Here is a 21,832-nt window from a genome sequence, read left to right on the forward strand (position 1 = left end):
TCCCTGGGGGAGCTGGGGGTGTTGACCACCGAGAGCAAGCTCTAGCGTGGGCTGGTCCATGAAGTCACAAAGAGTCAGAAGTGACTGAACAAATAAACAACAACAATCAGATTTTTGAAGGTGTTTAATGAAATGTCATATACATGGAGGTTGTCCTAACAGTCAGAAATCACGCTGAGACGAGAAGTAGGTCTCTAGTGTTTATTACTGCTACATAGAACAGAATCCTAACAAACTGAAGAAGTGTGGGAAAACCCAGACAGATAAACCCCAAAAGTCAAGGCAGGCCTGATCTGTGTCTCTTTGAATGGCTGCTTAATTCCTCAGTACTACGCATGCATTTTCCACCCTGGATGGGGGCCCCCTCCTGCTCGCCATCAGTACTCATGACATAGGTCATGATTAGTGTGAGTTTGAATAGTGCAATACTCAATTTCATGCAAACTATAAATTGATACCAGATCATGTTTAATGTGAGCCATTAATCAGTTAATGTAAGTTGAGGTTAGTGCACGCAAAGTTGCTGTTGAGATTTTAGATGCTAATCATCGTGTGTGCAAAATGGAGAAAAGGAAAGGTCTGTTCAAGGAAAGCTCAAAAAATAAGATGCTCATTTTGAAGAACTGCAGCAGAATACATGAGATAGCAGGTGAATTTTGGATATGGGTTTATCCTCCATCTTGTCCTTTGTTCATCTGATTTATTTATTTTAAATATTTATGAGATCTATCTATCTAGAAGATAGAAAGATAGGAATGATATTTAGAACTTTTTTTAAATTGTGCTTTCCATAACTACCCTATGACTTTGTTAAAAATAAAGTTAAGTTGTAAGTATATTCTTTTAATCATTTACTGTTATATTTCATTAATAAACATATAAAAATTATGTTTAAAATTTTTCATTGCCTATTTCCATCGAGCTGGAACCAATTACTCTATTTTCCACGGAAATAACATTTTGAATAGTGTGAATTTGAATAATGTGACCATTTCACGGGATTCATTAACTGCACTAATTGAGGCCTATCTTATAACCAAAGTTTCTCCCAGTTAATATTGCTACATATATTCGATTGCCAGAATAAAAAAATGCAAAGTAAAAAACTAATTAAGTTTCTACTTTTAGCAGCCAAAATAGTTATTGCTGAACAATGGAAATATCTATATAATATCTCAATGGATAGATAGCATGGTAAGATCTGGGCTATAGCTTTGTTTGAAAAAGTCTCTGGTAAAATCAGTTGCATAATAAGGCAAAGTAGCAAATCGTTGTTTTACAAGGAATAGTAGGATTTCATTGTTTATATAGAAAATAAACATCCTGGCAACAGCTTGCATCAAACATTCTGAGCATGTTAAAATGTACCAGCACTATGTACATTTTTGAAATAAAAAGAAATACCACAGTGACTATGATGTTGCCTAACATATAGGTTGCCAGTTTGAAACTGGAAGAAACTTTCTTCATCTTCCTCCTCTTTTTGTTTCCTGGAACTATCCAGCTTTATGTTTTTATAGTCACCTGAACTAGAAGGTAGAAAGGTTTAACTGGAAAAATGGTTATAGATTATATTCACTGAAGTTCATTTATTTCCAGATGAGAAAGAAGCTGTACAATCTTTTAGCAACAGGCTGGATATGGTGAATTTAGTAACAATCTAGTAAAAATATTCTTTCCTCATATAAGAGGGCACTTTTGGATCTTGTTATCATTTCCCTCTGTGAAGTGAACGAATGAAACAAAAAAATAGCATACTACTCAAGATCATGTAATATTTGAACCCAGATGTATTTTGGTACTCTTTGATCTAGTACTATAGCATTAATGACACCCATTCCTATAGAACATGAATAAGGAAGTCTGGCTTCAGAAGTGCTATACACATTTAAATAGCCTTATATAAAGATTGTATTGGAAACTTGTACAGGCTTCTTTAAATTTTGGCACTTTGCAAGATAAGTAGCAATTTTAAAATGTCAGTACAATACATATACATGCAAATGTCAGGTGGCTGGTACATTAGCTGTTTAAAACAGATCTCTAAAGACTTGTGACAGGTTGGTTCATGCACCAGTCATTTAAACTCAGCACATTTTTATGCACAGGGAGTTCAGGTATAACAGCTACTACATGTGTATAAAATCAATAACACACACTAATGGGAAATTATTAAGGTCACATTGCTTGCTCATATCTCCTTAGTACATTCCTCATTATAATTCAGTTCCAAAATTTGTTTGGTATCAACAATATTAGACCTTCTGCAATACAACCTTATAGTAATTTTGAGAATTTAATATTTCATTATTTAACAGCCAAAAGGAACAATCTCAAAAATTTATAGGTTATTACTGCGATCAGAAATAGGAGATGCACTATATGGATTAAAGGAAGATTGGGATACTGATCTCGGTAATCCCATACAGGAGACAAATTGGCAGCAGTTATGGAAACTGGGTGGATTCACTTCAGCTTCAGTGCAAGAACTGCAGTTGAAGATTATACATCATTGGCATTGGACTCCTGTTAGATTGGCTCACATATATCAAAATTATTCTTCCAAATGCTGGAGAGGTTGTCAAAAAGGGTCATTTTTTAATTTGTGGTAGTCATGTGATAAAGTTATATCCTTTGGCAAAAAAATGTTGGAGAGATAAGTATTATCACTAAACAAGGAATTGAGTGCTCTTCTGAGTTAGACTTACAGCATTTATTTACAGGACCAAACCATAAGCTTAAAAATAAAGAACTGATTATCTATTTAATTTTAGCAGCCCAAACAATAATTGTGCAATGTTGGAAAACTCTAAATAATATAAAAATAATATAAAATAATAATAATATAAAAAAGTTGTGGATTAGCAAGTCCTCCACAATTGCCACATTAGAAAAAAAAAATCAGATAAAGTAATAAGACTTCAGAAGCATGAGCCACAATTTTATCAAATTTGGTTGGATTTTATGGTTTACCTTAATAGCAATAAATTATAATTTGGTATACTCTTTTTATATATCCTATTCACATATATAGTATCTGTCTTTTTATTCACATTGTAGTAGATCTTTTTTTTGTATTTTCTCCCTTTTTTTTCTTTATATGTATCTTGGATTAATGTTAATGTAGTTACTTGATGTAGCTTGAAATAAAATTTAAAACTATTTTTTAAAAATAATTCAGTTCCAAAAACTAATTTTAATTTTTTATGTTTAGTAACAAGATATGTGGCTTGATCAATGTGAATATACATATATTTGATAATAATTTCATTCAGATTTGCATAACAGCAGAGATCACGTGCTAATCCATGTTTTGAAATATCACATATTTTCTAGACAATAGAGCACTTCTCTAATTATGGAAACAACTCACATGGATATCATTCAACAAGTTGGTGTGCATAAATATTTAAAGAATATGAATTTAGGTCACAACTCAAGGCATAGTGCTAATAACCAACAGTGTATATTGCCTGATAAAAAGTTCTTCTGGAATTGTCTACCTTCAGCAGATACTGTATGCTCACCGAACACTGTTAAATCAGGAACTTCTTTACCAAAAATAATAGGACATTTTCATCAACCTCTAAAGCTTCATGGCATACAGAAAATGCTCCAAATCCTATGCAAAACTTAGTCCAGCAAACCAAACGGCCTCTTTTCCAAGACAACTGATCCAATATAAAATTTTGTTATGACTGAAAGTCTTTTAACATTTATGCACACTTCCAGACTGAAGCACAAAATGAATTAAAATTAATAGCTTAACATTCAAACTTCTGTAAAATATATTTAAGAGTGCCAACATTTACAAAAAATTAAATTTTCATGGATTCAGAAACTACTACCTCAGGAAGCAAAAAGGGGATGTGAAATTTTGACCCCCAGTAGAATTCATCATATAGTCATACCTTTTCTGACCGAAGATATTTGGAATGTTATTGGACTATGCATCATTTTAACTAGAATTAATTTTCATCTGGTCAATTAATGGTTATATGATCAATTCTGAAATATTTAACATGTAGGAATACAAGTCATAGCAAAATTAATACATTTTTCATTCATAGCAACTATTATTTAATAAGCAAATTCCAAATATATTCATTGTTGGCATTTTAGACTAAAATCCTTCTGTGCTTATATTTTCATGTCCTTTGGGAATTTATGCATACTTTGATCATTATCCCTTTGAAGTAAAACTTGTTTTAAAAAAGACATTTCAAGTTCTTCAGCTCTGTTAGATGTTTCCCTAGTAGGTAGAAAGTTATTTTACATAATTTATTTTTTACTCAGAAAATGTATCCTGGTGAATGCAAACTACATAATGTAAGTGTGAAATATATACTTTTTATCTCCGAGGAACATTTACTTTTTGGATTATATCAGTTTCATATTTGTTTGAGAGAGCAACCTTATTAAGATAAATAAAATTTCAGAATCATACAAATTTAGGCATTATATTCTCTTATATAGGAACATAAGTGAAATTTGATAAAAAGTGTTTGTTCTCATGTGAGGAATATAATTTCTTATGAACTCTTTCAACATGTACATAATTATGTGAGTGGGATTTCCTTTGTGTACGAAGTCACATTTCAAAAAGCAACACTGAAAGACACTAAGATGGTGGTAGTGTGAGTGGATGTTTGTTGATGGTGCTCCAGAGAGATTTTGTAGAAGGACTTTTTTAGAAGGATTTTGAACATTGTGACTGGTCTGTCAAAGTGGAGGATTGCATTGATAGGAAGGTTGGGATGAGAGGTTGGAATGAGGAATGAAGAACGAGGAATGAGAGGCTGAAGAATTGGTAGAGAATTGGCAGAGAGAGAGATCAGAGAGGGGGCAGACAAGAAAGAAGATGGAGGAGGGAAGGTGGGCAAACTTTACAGATGTTTGGAATTCCCTGGACTCTCCCCTGATACACCCTGGACTCTCCCCTGATACACCCTGGACTCCCCCTGGACTCCCCTGGATCCCAGTGGACCACCTTCCTTGTACTGTTAACAGCTAGAGCCAAGCCTGAGTCACCCAATTCCTAGTCACCTCCCATCTTGACTACCGCAACATGCTCTACATTGGACTTCCCTTGAAAAGTATCCAGAAGCTTCAGTTGGTTCAAAATATGGTAGCCTGCATGGTTTAGTGCAAGTCTAGATTTGCACATGTGTCACCTCTCTTGCGGGAGCTGCATTGGTTGCTGATTTGCTTCTGGGTCCAATTCAAGGTGCTGGTTATCACATTGAAAGCCCTACATGGTTTAGGTCCAGGTTATTTGAAGGACTGCCTTTTCCAGGTTACATCTATTGAACCCACCAGATTGGGGAGGCAGTGTGTCCTGTTCAGTCTATGAGACAGCCAGGCAGAATTACTATTAAATTCTTTATTTACAAATAACTATTTACAACAGTGAAAGTCCTTAGAATAGATTAGGCGGTGCAGTTCAATGAAGTCCACCCAGGCAGGCAAGGCTGCTGATTCAGAAGTAGAAGGAGGTCGTGGCAAAACAGCAAGGCAGAATTCAGCTAATCCTCTCAATGAGGCAGCAAGACCCAGTGTAGCTGGAGCATGTGGCAAGGAGGAGGCTTGAGGCACAATTCTTGGACTGGGTATAGAAGCTAGACTAGGGTGACAATGGAGGCTAGACAAGGCTTGACTGGGGCATCAAGGCAAGGCTCAGATCTGGAGACAAGGCAGGAGGCTGGAGCATCAAGGTGAGGCTTGGGTCTTGTAAGGATGGAGAACCCAGGGGCAATGGTTAATTGCACCTGGGTGCTCTAACCTTACACATCAAAGGGAAGGAAGGATAGAGGAGAGACTACAAGCAATGAAGGGGCAAGGGATAAGAAGAGAGCAGATGGCAGTAACCCCATTCACAACTGAAAGACACAGAGGCCACCATCACACAAGCTGTCAACACAGAGGGGTGGGACAAAGAAAAGGCAGGAAGACAAAGGAGGGAGGCAGGAGGACATGGACCCAGTTGTGGCTTTGACAGTCAGAGGTAAAGACCTAATAAAGAACTTTGCACATTCATCATGGCTTGTGCTGTGAGTTTCTGAGATTAGACCTTAAAATAAAAACAGGTCTGGAGACAAGGCAGGACTCAGCTGGAATGGCAAGGCAAGACTTGGAACTGGATGCAAGGCTAGACTTGACTGTATCTGCAAGACAAGGCTTAAAACTGGAAGCAAGACTGGACTTGGCTGGAGTGACAAGACAAGGCTCGAATTTGGAGGCAAGGCTGAACTTGGCTGGAAAAGTGAGACGAGGCTTGGAACTGGAAGCGAGACTGTGCTTGGCTGGAATGGAAAGACTAGGCATGACTAGAGTGGTTTGTGAAGGAAGCAGGTCTGCGACAGCAGGAGGATCTGGCTCTGATTCTGCGTTGGCTACAGGAGAGGCTCCCAACTCTGCTAAGGACTCTTCTGCAGATGTTGTGAGCTTGAAGGATTGGTTGTCTCTGGAAGCTTGCTCTTGGAGCATGTGCCTTTTTAAGCAATGCTTTCCATGCCATTTTTCCTCTGCAGCCAGTTGGGCTACCTTTTGCTTCATGCGCTTCTCTGCTCTTCTCTCTTGAGCACTGATTGGAGGATTCAAACCTCCCTCCAAAGTTTGTCCAATCAGCATCTCTGATTTTTCCTGCTCATCTGAGTCACACCTGGTTTCTATTTCCCCAATTCCCTCCTGATAATTCGTTTTCCCCTTCTGGCTCAAGATAAGTTTCATTTTCAGAGTTAGGGTAAGACTTAAACCTCACACAGGGTATGTTACAGGTCTTCCCCATTAAGGAGGTCCATCTAGTGAGACTGAGAAGAAGGGACTTCTCTGTGGTGGCTCCTTCCCTGTGGAACATCATCCCTGCAGAGATAAGACTGGCACCCACCTTAGTACTCTTCCAAAAGGCCCTGAAGACATGGTTTTGCCAGTGGGCCTGGGGATCCCAGGTTGATATGGAGCCCATCAAGTCATTTGTTTGAATATTGTCGTTGCCAGGGGGTGGGGGTTTAGAGGATTTTGTATATGGGGTTTTATTTCTGTAAACTGCCCAGAGTCACTGTGAGTGAGTTGGTGATCATATAAATTTAATAAATAAAAACATTCCTCAGCAGACTTAGCCTTAGCATTTCCTATGGAACATAAATAACTATTATTTCTTCTGCTGATTTCATCTGATCAGTATGAGAAAAAAAATATTAGTAAATCAGTAAAAACTGAATCTGGTCAGATGGCAACCAGCAGTTCCCAGGCTAGAGAGAGAATTGTTACATAAACATGTGTGAGCTGAGGTTGGATCATCAAGCAAATTACCAAGAATATGCTAATTTGGAAAGGTAGGAAGAAAAAGTTAAGAGTTTCAGCTCTGAAACATAGATCTGTATAAAGGCCTTTGACTGCAGAAAACAAATCAACAGTGTGGCTTTACTGTTGTCTTCAATAGAGTTTTATCTAACAAAGTCATGACTGACAGTCTTCTGCTGAGTAAGCCTTTTTATACAATTGCACTAATAATGTTTACAAAGGCACTAAAAAAATAATTCCAGAAAGTTTTATATGAATTGATCCATATTAGCTTGTATACATACATGCATACATACATACATACATACAGTGTATGTGTGTGCTATCTATTTTCAGTAATGGTTTTCATTGCTGCATATATAATGATTGGCTGCTTTTCTACCTCCTTACAAGGACAGACAAATCAAAATCAAAGGACTGGAAAGAAAGGAAAGAAAGGGAAGGAAGGAAGGAAGAAGAAGGAAATGAGGTAGCTTTCTATTTATAATGAGGATTCTTATCTACTGATTTTGCAATCAGAAAGAGCAGAGATAGATTTGATGTAGTTTTGCTGCTAAAGAAAATTAGGAACTTATAACTTTTTTTAAGGGGTTCATATGCAGTGTATTTTATTTTGACAGAAGAGACAACATCCTCTTCTGTGTAACATAGATCTAATATGCTTGCTTGAACAACTCTTTTGAAAGACTCATAATTACCAAATAGCATGAAAGATACAATATCAATTGTTTAAAAGTCTCTAACTCTCAAGAAGTAGCACAACTTAATTCTCTTAGAACTATCAACATCCAACCTTTTTTTTTTTCATATGCCTGATCAACATTAGGATATCTAAGGACCTCTGGCTATCTGTTCAGTTGATAAAGCACAATTACTCACTCAGGAACTCATTAAGGATGTCTCTTTAATAAAATCCATTGAGAAAGATTATCTTTAATTAATATTTTATTTCATTCACTTGGTTATTGTGTGATCAAAAAAGTAACAAGTAAACAAACAGCATGTTGTTTGACCCTTTGCTGAGCAAGGATGTTTAACTGTAAGAAAAACTGGATGCCCTGTTGTAGGCAATGGAACCCATTATACTAATAGAGGCCTGTTTAACTAATGATCTAATTTACTATTAAAATCTTACTCTTATGTAATGTATAATTCATGGCAACTATGCTTATCTGGTTGTGTGATCAGCATAATCATGTTATTGGAAGGCTCAACTGATTGCTTGTAAGATAAGGCAGCATTTCCTAGTTACTACTTTTTAATTAACTGTGGCAGATACAACTTGAGTTATTTCAGAAATAGTGCAATCAGAAGAGAGTTACTGAATGTTCAAGTGATACTGAATGTTCCTCCCTGTAACTGCATGTTTTGCCTTGAAATCCATGTGGTCCACCTATTTTTTTTTCCTTCATGAGCATTATTGCATTGGATCTCCACTTAGCTTGTGATTCATTGAATAAAATGTATTGACTGGACTGAACTCCCCTAATTAGAAAATGTTAGCCTTCAAACTGCCCCATCTTAGTGTTAAGAATGGATCTGTTGGGAAAGTCTTTAGTTCAGCACTAATCAGTGTTTTGTTTTTTTTAATGAATAAATATTATTTTGGATTACCAAAATATAGATACAATGAAACAAACTGAGCTTGACTTTGGGAATTCCAGCATATATGATGTCTTGAAAATCTTAAGAGAAAGGATCCTACCAAAGTTTGAAAAACAGGGAAAGATCCTTCCAGGAAATTGATGAGATGGCATTATGGTATAGATACTGTTACTATATTAGTTCTTAAGATCCAACATTCTATTCAAATTTAGATAAGCAGAATGAGCATAATTTATTTTTATTTATTTTATTTAGTAGATTTTTACAGTCACCACTCATTTCTGGGTGGCTTATAAGCATTAAAAGCAATAAAAAACCTCACCCATTAAATATTAAAAAAGAACTATGTTAGGAGGCAAAACCAAAGCAAAACTGCTACACATACAGTATTTACCCAAATAACTGACAGGGCCGTACATGTTTTCTTACCCACTTTTTTCATATCATTAATAATATTTTCTCTTTGATCATGTGCCACCACCCTTCTTCCAAATTAAAGTCCCAAACATTCTTGCATTTTTTCACAAGGAAGATTTTCAAGCTCCTGCTTTTGCACTTTAGGTTTTTATCATATCCTTTTTCAAATGTGACAACCACAACTGTACAAAATACTCCAGATGTGGATGCACCATAGATTTGTCTAAGGACATTACAGTGTTGGCAGCTTTATTTTCATTCTCTTTCCTAATGAGAATTTCACAGTTGCTGCCTTTATTGATCTATCCTTCATAGCCCAAAGATGTTTTCCCTGGTTAGTTACAGACTGTTCTGTCCCTATCAGTGTATATGTGAAGTTAGGATTTTTTGCCTCTGTATACCTCACTTTATACTCATTTAAATTAAGCCACATTTTCCCTTTGGTTGACCATTCACTCAACTTAAAAAGATATTTTGGAAGCCCTCTACAATCACTTTTGATTTTTACTACCCTGAATAATTTAGTGTCATTTGAAAACTTGGCCAGCTCACTGTTAAATCCAGATTATTTATGAAAAAGTTTAAAAGCACTTTTTCACTGAGAAAAATCCCCAAGTATTGCTTTTGATTTTCAATGCTCATTAACAATCCAAAAAAGGACAGGCCCTCTTATCCCATAGGTTTACTTAAGAACCTTGGATAAACTTGGTCACTTTCTGAAAAATCCAAGTGTACAAGAATACAGGTTATTTCCTTGCATGAGCCTGTCAATATCTCAATAAAACCCAGACAGTTTGGTGAGACAGAATTTATTTCTGCAGGAACTATTACTAACATCTCTAGAAAAGTTCATCTTAATGTGCTGCTTTGTCTTTGATTACCATTTCTACCAATTTGCCCTAAACAGAGATTAAACTATTAATAATAGTAATAAATCCTATATCTTGTTTAACCAAACACACTTCTTAAATAACCCATCTGACTGCAATCAGATTACTTTCACATTTCTTTTGACATATCCATCTGTCACTTTCATATAACTAAGAGGCAGAAGCACTTTGTTATACACGGTCATTTTGCTACTTTCAACAAACATTCCTTCCTTCAACAGAGCACTTATTACCAGCTACCATTCTACCAGCACTTGCATGTCTTAAAAATTCTCCATCCATTTTTCTCATCTTTAATGAACATTCTACCAAATCATGCACATTCATCTACTTGCTCTATTTTTTATAAATTATATATTATATGCAATGATTCATTCCCTGTTTAACACAATAATTTTGGACTTTGATATATTAATATAAAATTCATATCTATTGTTCCATCATACAATCTATCTAACATTCACTGCAAATAACTTGGATTCATAGCCAACAACACATCATCTGCATAAAAACAGGTATTTACATACCAGTCTCCAACCAATGCATCTCTAATGTTACCACGAGCATTCCTTATTCCTTATTTTATTTATTTTATATCCTGCCTTTATTATTTTTATAAATAACTTAAGGCGGTGAACATACCTAATACTCCTTCCTCCTCCTATTTTATCCACAACAACAACCCTGTGAGGTCAGTTGGGCTGAGAGACAGTGACTGGCCCAAAGTCACCCAGCCGGCTTTCATGCCTAAAGCGGGACTAGAACTCACAATCTCCTGGTTTCTAGCCCGTTGCCTTAACCACTAGACCAAACTGGCTCCTTTTATACATTTATCCATTAATATATTAAACAACCAAAGAGATATTACACATCCTTGCATTACACCTTGCTTAATTCTGATCCATTCACTAAGTATTCCATTTATCCTCATGCATGCTTTCCTTCTATCATGTACTGCTCTTAAGCAACCAACCTTCAATTTCATAGTAGGAGGAAACTTTTCAAAAGTCAAACCTATTACTTTATCATATGTTTTCTCTAAATCAATAAACTTACTTAAATGTTGTTTTCACTTTCATATGTTTTTCAAAAATCTGTTAAAGAACAAAAATCTCATCTACATAGATCCAAGTTTTGTTTTTTTATTTACCCAAACGTTGCTTATTGTTACATCTTAGATGTTTTGAAACAGAATACTACATAACAGCTTTTGATAGTATTTTTTTATCAGCAAAATAACTCCCTGGTGATATTTGCATTCATCTTTGTATTTTATAACAATATTAGCTTTCTTATAATTGTCAGGCACAGATGCAGTCCTCACATAAGTTGAACAGGTTGCACACTCTATAAGCAAAGCACATCCATATTTTAAAATGTTTGAATTACATTGACTTCAACTGGAATTTTAATTTTATTAATATATATGCTACTTTGGGAATCGTTCATGCTTTAGAGTGAGATATACATGTCTCATATAAGGATTGTAGTTTATGCACACAAATGAATATCAGACTTGTAATATTGTAGAAAAATGCAAAAAGGATTAATATATATAGACATTGTGGAGAATACCTTCACCTGTAGGACAATCAGGGTAGCAAAAACAGAAATTAAATATGCAATATTGCAATAAAGGATACTATAAGGGCAACATCAATGCTACCAATACAAAAGTAATTTGAGATTCAAAATTTGCATATATGTCTTTGATATATAATTAATGATACTACCTAGTAAATGTTTTTATATAACTTTAAGAAGAATTGTAGCTATGTTAAAGAATTAAAAAAAAAAACTTCTGAAATCCATAGTTTGGAAATACTTTTATTAAATCTTACAAGAATGGGAGAATGAGTGTGCAAACTTTCAATTTCTCCAGAATTATTTTCTGGATATTTTTTTTTCAGAAGATGGGCAAAGCATTCAAAATCTGCCTAATAAATAAATAAATAAATAAAAGATCTGAATGTATTTGTTATGATGAGTATATCAGTATAAGTTTACATCTAGAGTTCAGGGATTTTTAAAAAAGGCTGTTTTCCTCCAGCTTACAAAAACAATAACTCAGAATAACAATAACCAACTTGATTATTCTGCCTCTTCTCTATGTATGAAACTTATAGGCTCTTGAACTGGCAGAGAGCATAAATGCAGACATATACTCTGCATCCTCAAAGTCGTTCACTAGGAAAAAGTTAATTATATTTGTTTACTCTGATTTACCACTAATAAAGGCAAAGTTAAAGCTATTGATTTTGATTGATACTTAAATAATTACAAATTGTGTGTTTTAGTTACTGTGTGTAAAATATAATTTCAGTTTGAAGTAAGTAAGGGCTTGAATATTCAAGACTGCCTGAAATCACTAGCTCAGGAAGGAGTGGAGAGATCTAATGGGACTAAAAGTCACCTGTCATCCCCACTGTCAAAGTCCAAGAGAGGTCATCACAAGGGAGATCAATGCAATCTCTGTCCCACAGCCAAGTCTGATCTCTGACTGAAGGAGGTCAGGATAATCTGCTTTATCTAGGATGCTTTGCAATTGTTGTCCAAACACTTTCCCTTAAAAAGGAAGATTGGAGACTGGAAAGATGTTATCTAGTACTGCTGAATTACCAGGTAAGGGAGTACCACTGCCTGCTTCAAAGGATAAGAGGCATTAGCCAGCTGCTGAATCCAACATTTCATCTGACTCCAAATACCGAAGGCACCTAGGAAGGGGGAATGGAGTCAGCCTGCAATACCTGGACATAGCAAACAGCCCTGACCACTTCTTCAGAATGTACCACCTCAAAGTAATCTCATATGACTTTGCAAGATGTTATGCTAGTCATTTATTTAAATTCTGCTAATACAGAGTTCAGTTCTGAGTGAACACCAATCATTTTATCAAAAATTGTCTTGCAAACCTGTTACAGTGGCCTGAAGAGAGAAACTCTTCTGTCTGATCCTTCCACCAAAGGATACAGGTTATCTTAATGATGCTCTTGGATGTCTTTCTGCTTAAGCAATCCAGTTGGAGAACTACTGACATTTTACCATCCTCATTGCTAAGGGGTAGACTCTAACATGGGTTTGTATCTGTGCTGGTCGTATTCATTCCTCATCTTCCTCCATCATTGCAAGGGACATCAGTTCTGCCACTTAAGCTCTCAGCATTTCTCCTTAAACTATAGGCACCCTGGGATCTGCAGCAGGAGAGAGACTGCTTGGGGGTAATCCAGTATAGACCACTTGGCACCTCCTTATTCCAGAGGATAACAAGGCTTGTGATAGAACTGCTTTTTGTATCACTGGAAAACTCCTGAAGCACATAGATAAACCATCATAATGGAGCCCCTTCCTTGCAAAGGTTAGTAGCCTTTGGCTAACCGCAACACAATTAGTCTAATGCAAATAGTTTGAAAAACCTGATACATAAATTATTCAAATGAAGCTGTGACTTTAAAAGTAATACAGAAGCTGATCACCTAAATTCCTAAATTACCCAAATACTGCATTAAAAAAATTCAAATTAGGGATTCTTTTAAGTCACTTAGAGGTCCAAAATTTCAGGGAAGCAAATGTTTCCAGGACTGATGAGCTGCTCTTAGATGCTGCATTTACTCTGTATATACATCATTTTACAAAAAAAGAAAGGAAAAGAAAAGACTTGTGAGACTGCACTCATATCATTTGCCTGATGCATAAAATAGTCCTTAACCTAATCATTTTCTTTCTTATAGCTAAGTTCAAATGATGAGTAGGAACTACAATTTGCTTTTGAAGCAGTTTGAGGAAAATATAAATGATCTGAAATATGTTTCAGTTCATAGGGATTCAGCAACTCTAATTAAGCTGGTGCTGCAGAAATATTTTAAATGGAGAGAGTTTTAACTTTTCTTAGAAACTGAGCTGTTGATTGATCTTGCATCCTTCTTAGGGAGAAATGCAAAAGAAGGAGAAAGAGAAAGAGAAAGAAATTAAGGACTGAAAGCTCTATATATTTTTGCTAATATATACTAGGGCTGTGAAGTTCTTATTTGATTCCAAACAGCATATGGCTATGGGAATGTTTCACTTGTATTCAACCCCTTAATGCAGCCAGGTCTTTTCCTAGGACTGCACAGAGTTGCAGACAAGTGTTTGTGCCCCTGTGGGTTCAAAGCACCATTTTAGAATCAAGATTGCACAGACCTAGTATATAGTGTTCTACCAATATCATCACATAGCAACTTTTGTGCATTGTTATCACGTCCCAGCAGTTACTCTATACAAGGTCTTTTTAAAGATAAATATCTTGAATATTTTGTCATGCACGTCTTAATTTATTAAAAATCAAACTGTCATTGAATAGTTGGTTTCGTCTAGTATTAAATATAAGGAACAATTTTAAGAAATTTGGCTACAGAAAAATACCCTGATGTTCCCTTGTAACAATCAAGCTGTTGTTGAGAACCATGGCACTTCTAGCACAAAAGTTGTTTGAGAACTTTGGCAGAGCAGATAAAGAGATCAGTATAACTGTTCATGACATAAATATATTTGTATATTTACTGGAAAGCCAATGATTTCAATTTTTGTTATCCAGTTACTATCTATATTTCGGAAGTATAATGATAAAAGGAATATAGTATCTTATAAGTTTGGTATGTTGATCAGGAGTGTAATGAATTCCCTCCATTCTTCTTTTGTCCAAAACCAAGAACAAATATTTTACTTGTATATTAAAGCTATTTTTGAAAGTTAAGATATTAATTTTGAAAATGTCTATTTTCATGTTAAAGACATTTCTCTATTAAATATTAATATATTATATTTAACTTTACATTTGTCCTTTCTTCTTCCTCCAAAGCATTACCATTAGACAAGAACAAGTACATGGACTAGTTCATTGACGTACCCCTTTCATGATAACTACATTCTGCGATGTAAGAAGAGCTGAACTGAACTCCTTCATTGGGGAAACTTAGCTCCTCAAAAAATTACCTACTAAATAGAACCAGAGGCTTGGAAGATCAGGCCTTTAAGGAAAGTGGAGTGCTGTTTAAGTAGAAAAGTCCTCCACTAGAGAAGTTCAGTTTTACTGGAGAGGTACAGCAATGGTGACAAATAAACTGGTTATGGCTATTCCCACTTTGCTGCTAGGGTAGAATAAGAACCACTGAATGGAGCTCAATGGTTAAGGACTCCAACAGCTTTTTCTTTAGCAGTATAGTTTATTTAGCATATATAGGTTTTAAATAAATTAATTTAATAAAATAAAAAGTATGACAATTTCCACCCTCCACTAAACAATAATTCCAGAAACTAGGTTCTCAAGGAAAGAACTATTTTTTGTGGCAACACTGAATCAAGAAATATTGTTGTTGGTGGCTCATTTTCGTCCTGCTTCAGGCACAAGAGCTACTTTGCCACACCAAAACAAGATGACAAGATGTCTCATACCTTGAGGTGATATATATTGCTTAGGCCTTTAATGATCATTAATTTTATAAAGACTTTACAACCACCAGGAAATATAAGTTGAAGATAGACTGGGAAACTGAATAAAAGTCCCAGTGATGGCACTGAATTGTTCTCAGAAAAATAATATGGGTCACCAAGAGTTGAGCTTGGCTTAAATATGTTTTTTTGTCATAAGAATTACTTAACAACATTCGGGAAAGGAGGGAAGTTAATTGTTCTTATACATACACACATTCTACCCTGAACAGTGTGTTCAGGTGAGTTCTGACTATGATCACAGTACTGCAGTCTCAAGATCTCAATATTTCAGCAGCGGGTCCTCAGCTTGGTATTTGTTTGAAGTCACTAAACAGGTTGCTCCTAATTCATTACATAATACTATACTGTTTCAGGTGATAGGTTCTGGGAAGGAAAATTAGGAAGGCAAATTCATGGGGGGGAGTGAAGAGAGAGAGAAAGATGGGGAGATGATTAACCTAATTTAGTTTCACACATTGTAATATTAACACTAGTATCTTGGTAATGCAAACCAAGTGTCAAATGGTTTCTGCTTTCTCAAGAGAAGATTTAATTCAGATACTGTTCATTTACTGCATTAATTAGTATGGATCATAGGATGCATTCTTCAAATGAAAGGTATGACATGTTACTGGTGGACCTGCAAAAGGGTTAAAGAAATGTTTAGCTAAATTTTAGCTACTTTGTGGAGTAAAAGGAACTAAACAGAGGATAATTTCCCTTTTATCTATGATACAATGTGGCATTAAGAGAAGGAAATTCTAAATTAATAATTTGATGAGGCATCTCTTAAGATTAATGGAGAATCATCACACTGATTCATATAGGGGCTAGTGAAAAGCAGACCGTTTCTCTGGATTTATCTGTTTTACCCATGTATACAGAGATATAGAGAAAACAAGATGACAAGGTAAATTCTACTGACTACTGACTACTGACCTAGCAGTGCTCATATTCTTTTGCTGCATATTTTTATAGCTTGCAGACTGAATTTCCAGACTGTCATCTAGCACAGCAATTGATTGCTTACAAACAGTATGACAATTGAACCAGAAGATTTTTTGCTGCTGCCTGTTACAGTTAAGTTTTATAGTATAGTTTGTGGACAGAAGATCAATTTTAAAGCTCTTAATTCTGCAGCTTTCCTTAGAATTATTCACACATGCATGGACACAAGTTTACAGTATGGAATTTAAAAACACAGTGTATGCAGCACAGTGCTAAGATAATAATTCAAAAATGAACAGATGTATGAAAATTTATAAAGTCACTTATTCCTACAGTGTCAAACTGGGAAAATAATACTCCTGCAGTGACAAACTGGGGAAGTAATAAAGCAGCGATCTGAAAACACAGTCTGTTGAAACATTAATTTTCCACTCCTTAAACAAATAAAAATACTTAAATAAACATGCTTTTAAATACTCTTGCAGTTCATTATGCTTCCACCTAGGCACTGCTTGTTCAGCAGCAGAAATGATCCTCATTTGGAACAAATACACAGTCAAAGAGAGAGAGACACAGACAAACATAGGGAGAGAGAGAGAAAGCTAATATAGAGCCTCATAAGAAATAATAGGAAACATTCACAGAATGATTCTATCCTGCACATACTTAAAAAGCTTATGACTACATTTTGGACACAGTTCACTGGTTATCAAATGTCTAAGCTGTTAAAAAAATCTTGCTAAGCTGCCCAGATAGGAGTTACATTGTAATCAATATTTTGCATATTTAGATTAAAGTACTTGCATAATAACTGAACACCATTAGTAATTTATTTAAGTATTACATTAATTTCAGAGCTTTTTAACTTCATAGTAGCCTTACTAAATAGGTGAAAGCCATATAAGCTCATGAATTATGCAATATCTTTGTACATTGAGTCATAATGAGACAGTTATTTGGGGCAAAAGGTTGGAGGCAATGTAAACCATATAATTTAATTTTATTTGGAAACCATATTATGCCCTTTGTTCTGTTGCTTTTATTTGAAGAAGGTTTAACAGGGATGTCACAGAATTTTTAATGAGTTTATTTTTATGTAAATATCCTGTTAAGAATATTCATCTTGAATGATTTAAATATAAATAACAACATATAAAGATTTATTTGATCAAAGGCCAACTATCAGTAAATTCTATAAGATGAAGAGTAGGAATCAAAATATGCTTGAATAAGTTGTTCAATAGGAAAATCTGCAATTAACTGCATCTTAAATTATGATAGGTGCATCATACATTGCAGCTTTTCCATGCAACTTCTCTGCTTTTTGATCAAAACAAGTATCCAAACATAATAGTTTTCTTAATATATCCAATCACCAGTGTAAATTCAGCTCAGTGAAAATTCCTCATAATCACAGGATAAAAATATGATTTCCGTGTTGTTAAAAAAAAGAATCTTAATACAATTACATACAAATATTTTGGTACATGTAATGAAATAAATTGCTTTTACTCTATTATCAGGAGACATTATTCTTTCTATCAATATATTGGCAATATATATTTTTTCACTGACAGAATTAACAATCATACTGTTTCGCAAAGAACACATCTTTGTCCATGATTCTAATCACTGTGATTAGATAAATTCTACAGAGCAAAAACTGACTGTCCTTTTTTGTGGCAAATAACTTTCATGTGACATCTATTTGTCTATTTGACATCATTATCCAAGTAAAATGTTTCGATCTTTTTCTCATAAATATATGCTTTTTCCAATGTGCAGTACTTACTGCATAGCCTAGTGCTTCTCATTTCCGTATTCCTTTGAAATTAAATAAACTTCTGCAATCACCCTTCAAATGTTTTGGAACTCTAGCTAGCAAAATGCCAGGCCAACAAAGCCAGTACATATCGGAAGAACATAGCCTATACCAACTTATACTGTATTCCTAACTGCTTGTTATACATTCAAGATATTGTTTACTCTTCTTAAGAAAAATATGTTCTACCCATATTTTCTTATGCATAAGCATTTTTTTTTCTGTAAATGAACCTTTCATCATTCTTTACTGATGGCAAACTTGTTTTCAATATCTGTGCAACACCCAACAGTTAAATGAATAATGAGCTTAATGCATTCTCTATTAAAATAGAAATTCAGTTAAAAGCTGGACTCAACCCATATGGTTCAGCATAGCACAAAATTTGCCTTGGAATATAATTAAAACAATTATCTTACCATGGCACGAACCATCCACTTCTTCATAGCCAACACTGCATATGCATCGTCCTAGAGGCACTAGCCAATCTCCATCAGCTCCACAATATAACTTTGGAGTGTCCCGTTCTTCAGCACTCTTTACACAGGAACCTCGTACTTCCACTAAAGAAGAAGAATCAACCCTTGGAATGGTGTCAGGAAACATAGCCAAGTTCCGAACAGTGAAAGGACACTTTTTGTAGTAAACACGGACAGAAACCAAAGCAATGCATGCGCCAATATCTTGAAAAGCAAGAAAAAATCCTTTTCTGTTTATTGGTCCCACCTCACGAACTTCTGTATTTAGTTTAAGGATGCGATCTCCCAAATCCATCTGAGTAAAACTCTCATCAGCTGCAATAGTATCAATTTTACTGTACTGGTTTGGCTTGAATTTAATTCCATGGGATTCATCTGATTCCAGATAGTAAAGGTTGAATGTTTCTTTGCATGTCCCCAGCACCCATGGAATGCTGTTGCAGTCCCTCAGTGTAAATTTCATTTCCACATATATTTTCTGGGCTGCATCACGTGAGATCCAATTTGTACGAAGCCAGTTGTTTTGGTTGGGTTCCATAACATTGCATACCTGGTATGTGTGGATGGGACGATTATATTCATCCATTTCTGTTATAGCATCCCACTAAAAAGAAAATACATTCCATGAAAAAAATATTCATATTAATAAACAAAAAATGTAGGCATGTATTATCTACATTAATTCAAAAGAGCATAATATTGTTGATATGATAACTGATCTTAAATTATAGAACTGTGACAAAGCTGAAATTGCCAGAAGTAGATATTAAGAATCATGTTATTGTCATTTTCAAATGGTTATTTTATTTGTAGACAGTATTTCCTCAGAAGGTGTGCGGGTACCACCCCAGACACTCTATGGTAGGCTCTGGAAGTAGTTTGATTGTCTTGCATTAATCTGGCTGGTTGTCTGCTCTAATGCTTTTCCTTCAGGGAAAATGAAACAGAATTAATCAGAAACACCTCATGGTCCATTTTTTAATTTTTGTCTTTTGACCACAGTAGCTGCTTTCTTAAACAACTCTGGCAACATTCCCAAAACTCTCAGTAATTCTCAGTAATTACTGAGCTCATCTCTGCTTAGCCCATTCTCAGTCTTGCTATTCAGCCCAGGATCAAAAGTGTAAGGATGTGTGACCATGCCTAATATATTAATAAGATGTAGACATGGTTATTAGTAGATCCCTGGGAGGGAGGAATTTGACATTGTTTCCAAGGACAAAAGATGAAAGAAAGATACAACCTTTTTATTTGTAATTCTATAGTAAAAAGAAAATAACGTTTTGAAATAATGCATGCTTTGTTAAGACATAACTCAAGAAAATAAGACTAAGTCAAACAGAAGAGATTATTTGTTAGTTATTGGAATAATATATGTTTACAAAAGAAAGCAAAAATTAGAAAGGATATGAAAGGGGAGTAATGGAAATTCAAAAAAAAAAACCTCACTAAAAGAGGAACAAGTGGGAACAGGAATGAGAATGAAGGCAAAATAAATCTGTCAAAATCCCTAACTCCTACAGAAACTGCCATCATTCATGACAAGAGTCTGGGCAACAGTTAAGTTAAATAAGTAAAAGTGAAAATCTTCACTTAAAATCTTTTCACCTATTCAAAAGAATACAAATGGGGGCATCAGTAATGGACTGATTGCAAGAATCATTCTGATTTTAAGGCAGATTTGCTGATCACTGAAGCCATTATGCTTCCTTTCTCTTGACTTCAACAAGGAATTAGACACAAGCAAATGATAAAAGGTTATTGATATGGCTTCTGCAGCCCTGTTATCTTCAGTGCAGTGAAATTACACAGTGAAGCTTTGCTGAGGCTTTTATTACAACCATTTGTTCAATCTGCAAAAATGGTAAATTCCAGATGACTGGTAGAAAGCAAATGTTGTTCCTATTTTTTTTTTTAAAAGGAGGAAGGGGAAGAAAGTTACAGAAAACTACAGACCAACCAGTCTGATATTAATTGCTGGGAAATTCTAGAGAAGGTATCTAGAAATTGATCTGTAGATACCTTGTAAACAATGCAGTAATTACCAAAAATCAGCATGACTTTGTCATGAACAATTTTTGCCATACTAATGTAATATCACTGTTTTGACCAGGACTTCTCCTAATAGATTGTGGGAATGCTGTACAAATAATATATCTTGACTTCAGCAAAATATTTGACAAAATATACCAAGAAATGGTAATTAGTAAGTTATTAAGTAGGATGGATGGCATGACAATTAAGTGAATTTGAACTGGCTTGAAAATAATAATCCCAGTTTATTAGATCTTGACCATGGGAAGATTCATACTTCTAAAGCAAATACAGCATATTTCATGGCACTAAAAATAGCAACTTTCCTCTGTGTGAGTGGGGAAATCTGGTATGTACATAAAAAGGCCATGTTAAGTTTATCTTTCCTATTTCCATGAAAAGAAAAATCAGGTATCTTCACTGTTATATCTGGGAAACAAACTACAAACATATGATCTAAAAAAATGTAGAGTTTCATGTGACCTTTGTGAAGTGCAATAGATGTGAGAGGCATTTTTTCCAGATACTGACAATTAAACAGAAAGCGAAAACCTATTCACAAATATTAATCAATGACTGTTCTTTTATTAAATAAACTCCATGTTTTCTATTATTAACTTTTATAGCATTTCAGATTTTCTTTGAAATCAGTCTGACAAAAAGGGAATACAAGTTGTTTGCTTGCAGATTTCAGGCTAATGTCTTTGAAAGAGAAGCACAGCTGGGTCATATAAATTATTATTACTAATGCAGCCAAAATTAATTTCTTTTAATATACTGAAAAACCACTCAAGTTACATCAAGTAAGAGATTTTGCCAATAGGACTTCATAGCCACTACTGTAGAAGTGAAAATGTTTATCCATA

At 34.9% G+C, this 21,832-nt stretch overlaps 1 protein-coding gene across 2 annotated transcripts in view; it reads right to left on the minus strand.

Moving 5' to 3' along the window:
- Positions 1-19,536, minus strand: part of EPHA6 (EPH receptor A6) — a 406,991-nt gene extending 387,455 nt beyond the window's left edge. For both annotated transcript variants that reach the window (XM_063305542.1, XM_063305541.1), the window contains exon 1: positions 18,873-19,536. In XM_063305542.1, the coding sequence (XP_063161612.1) occupies positions 18,873-19,518 (646 nt within the window). In that variant the 5' untranslated portion in view covers positions 19,519-19,536. The remainder of the gene's footprint in view (positions 1-18,872) is intronic.
- Positions 19,537-21,832: the final 2,296 nt, after the last annotated feature.

The sequence above is a fragment of the Candoia aspera genome, chromosome 5, assembly GCF_035149785.1.
Source record: "Candoia aspera isolate rCanAsp1 chromosome 5, rCanAsp1.hap2, whole genome shotgun sequence".
Lineage (NCBI taxonomy): Eukaryota > Metazoa > Chordata > Lepidosauria > Squamata > Boidae > Candoia > Candoia aspera.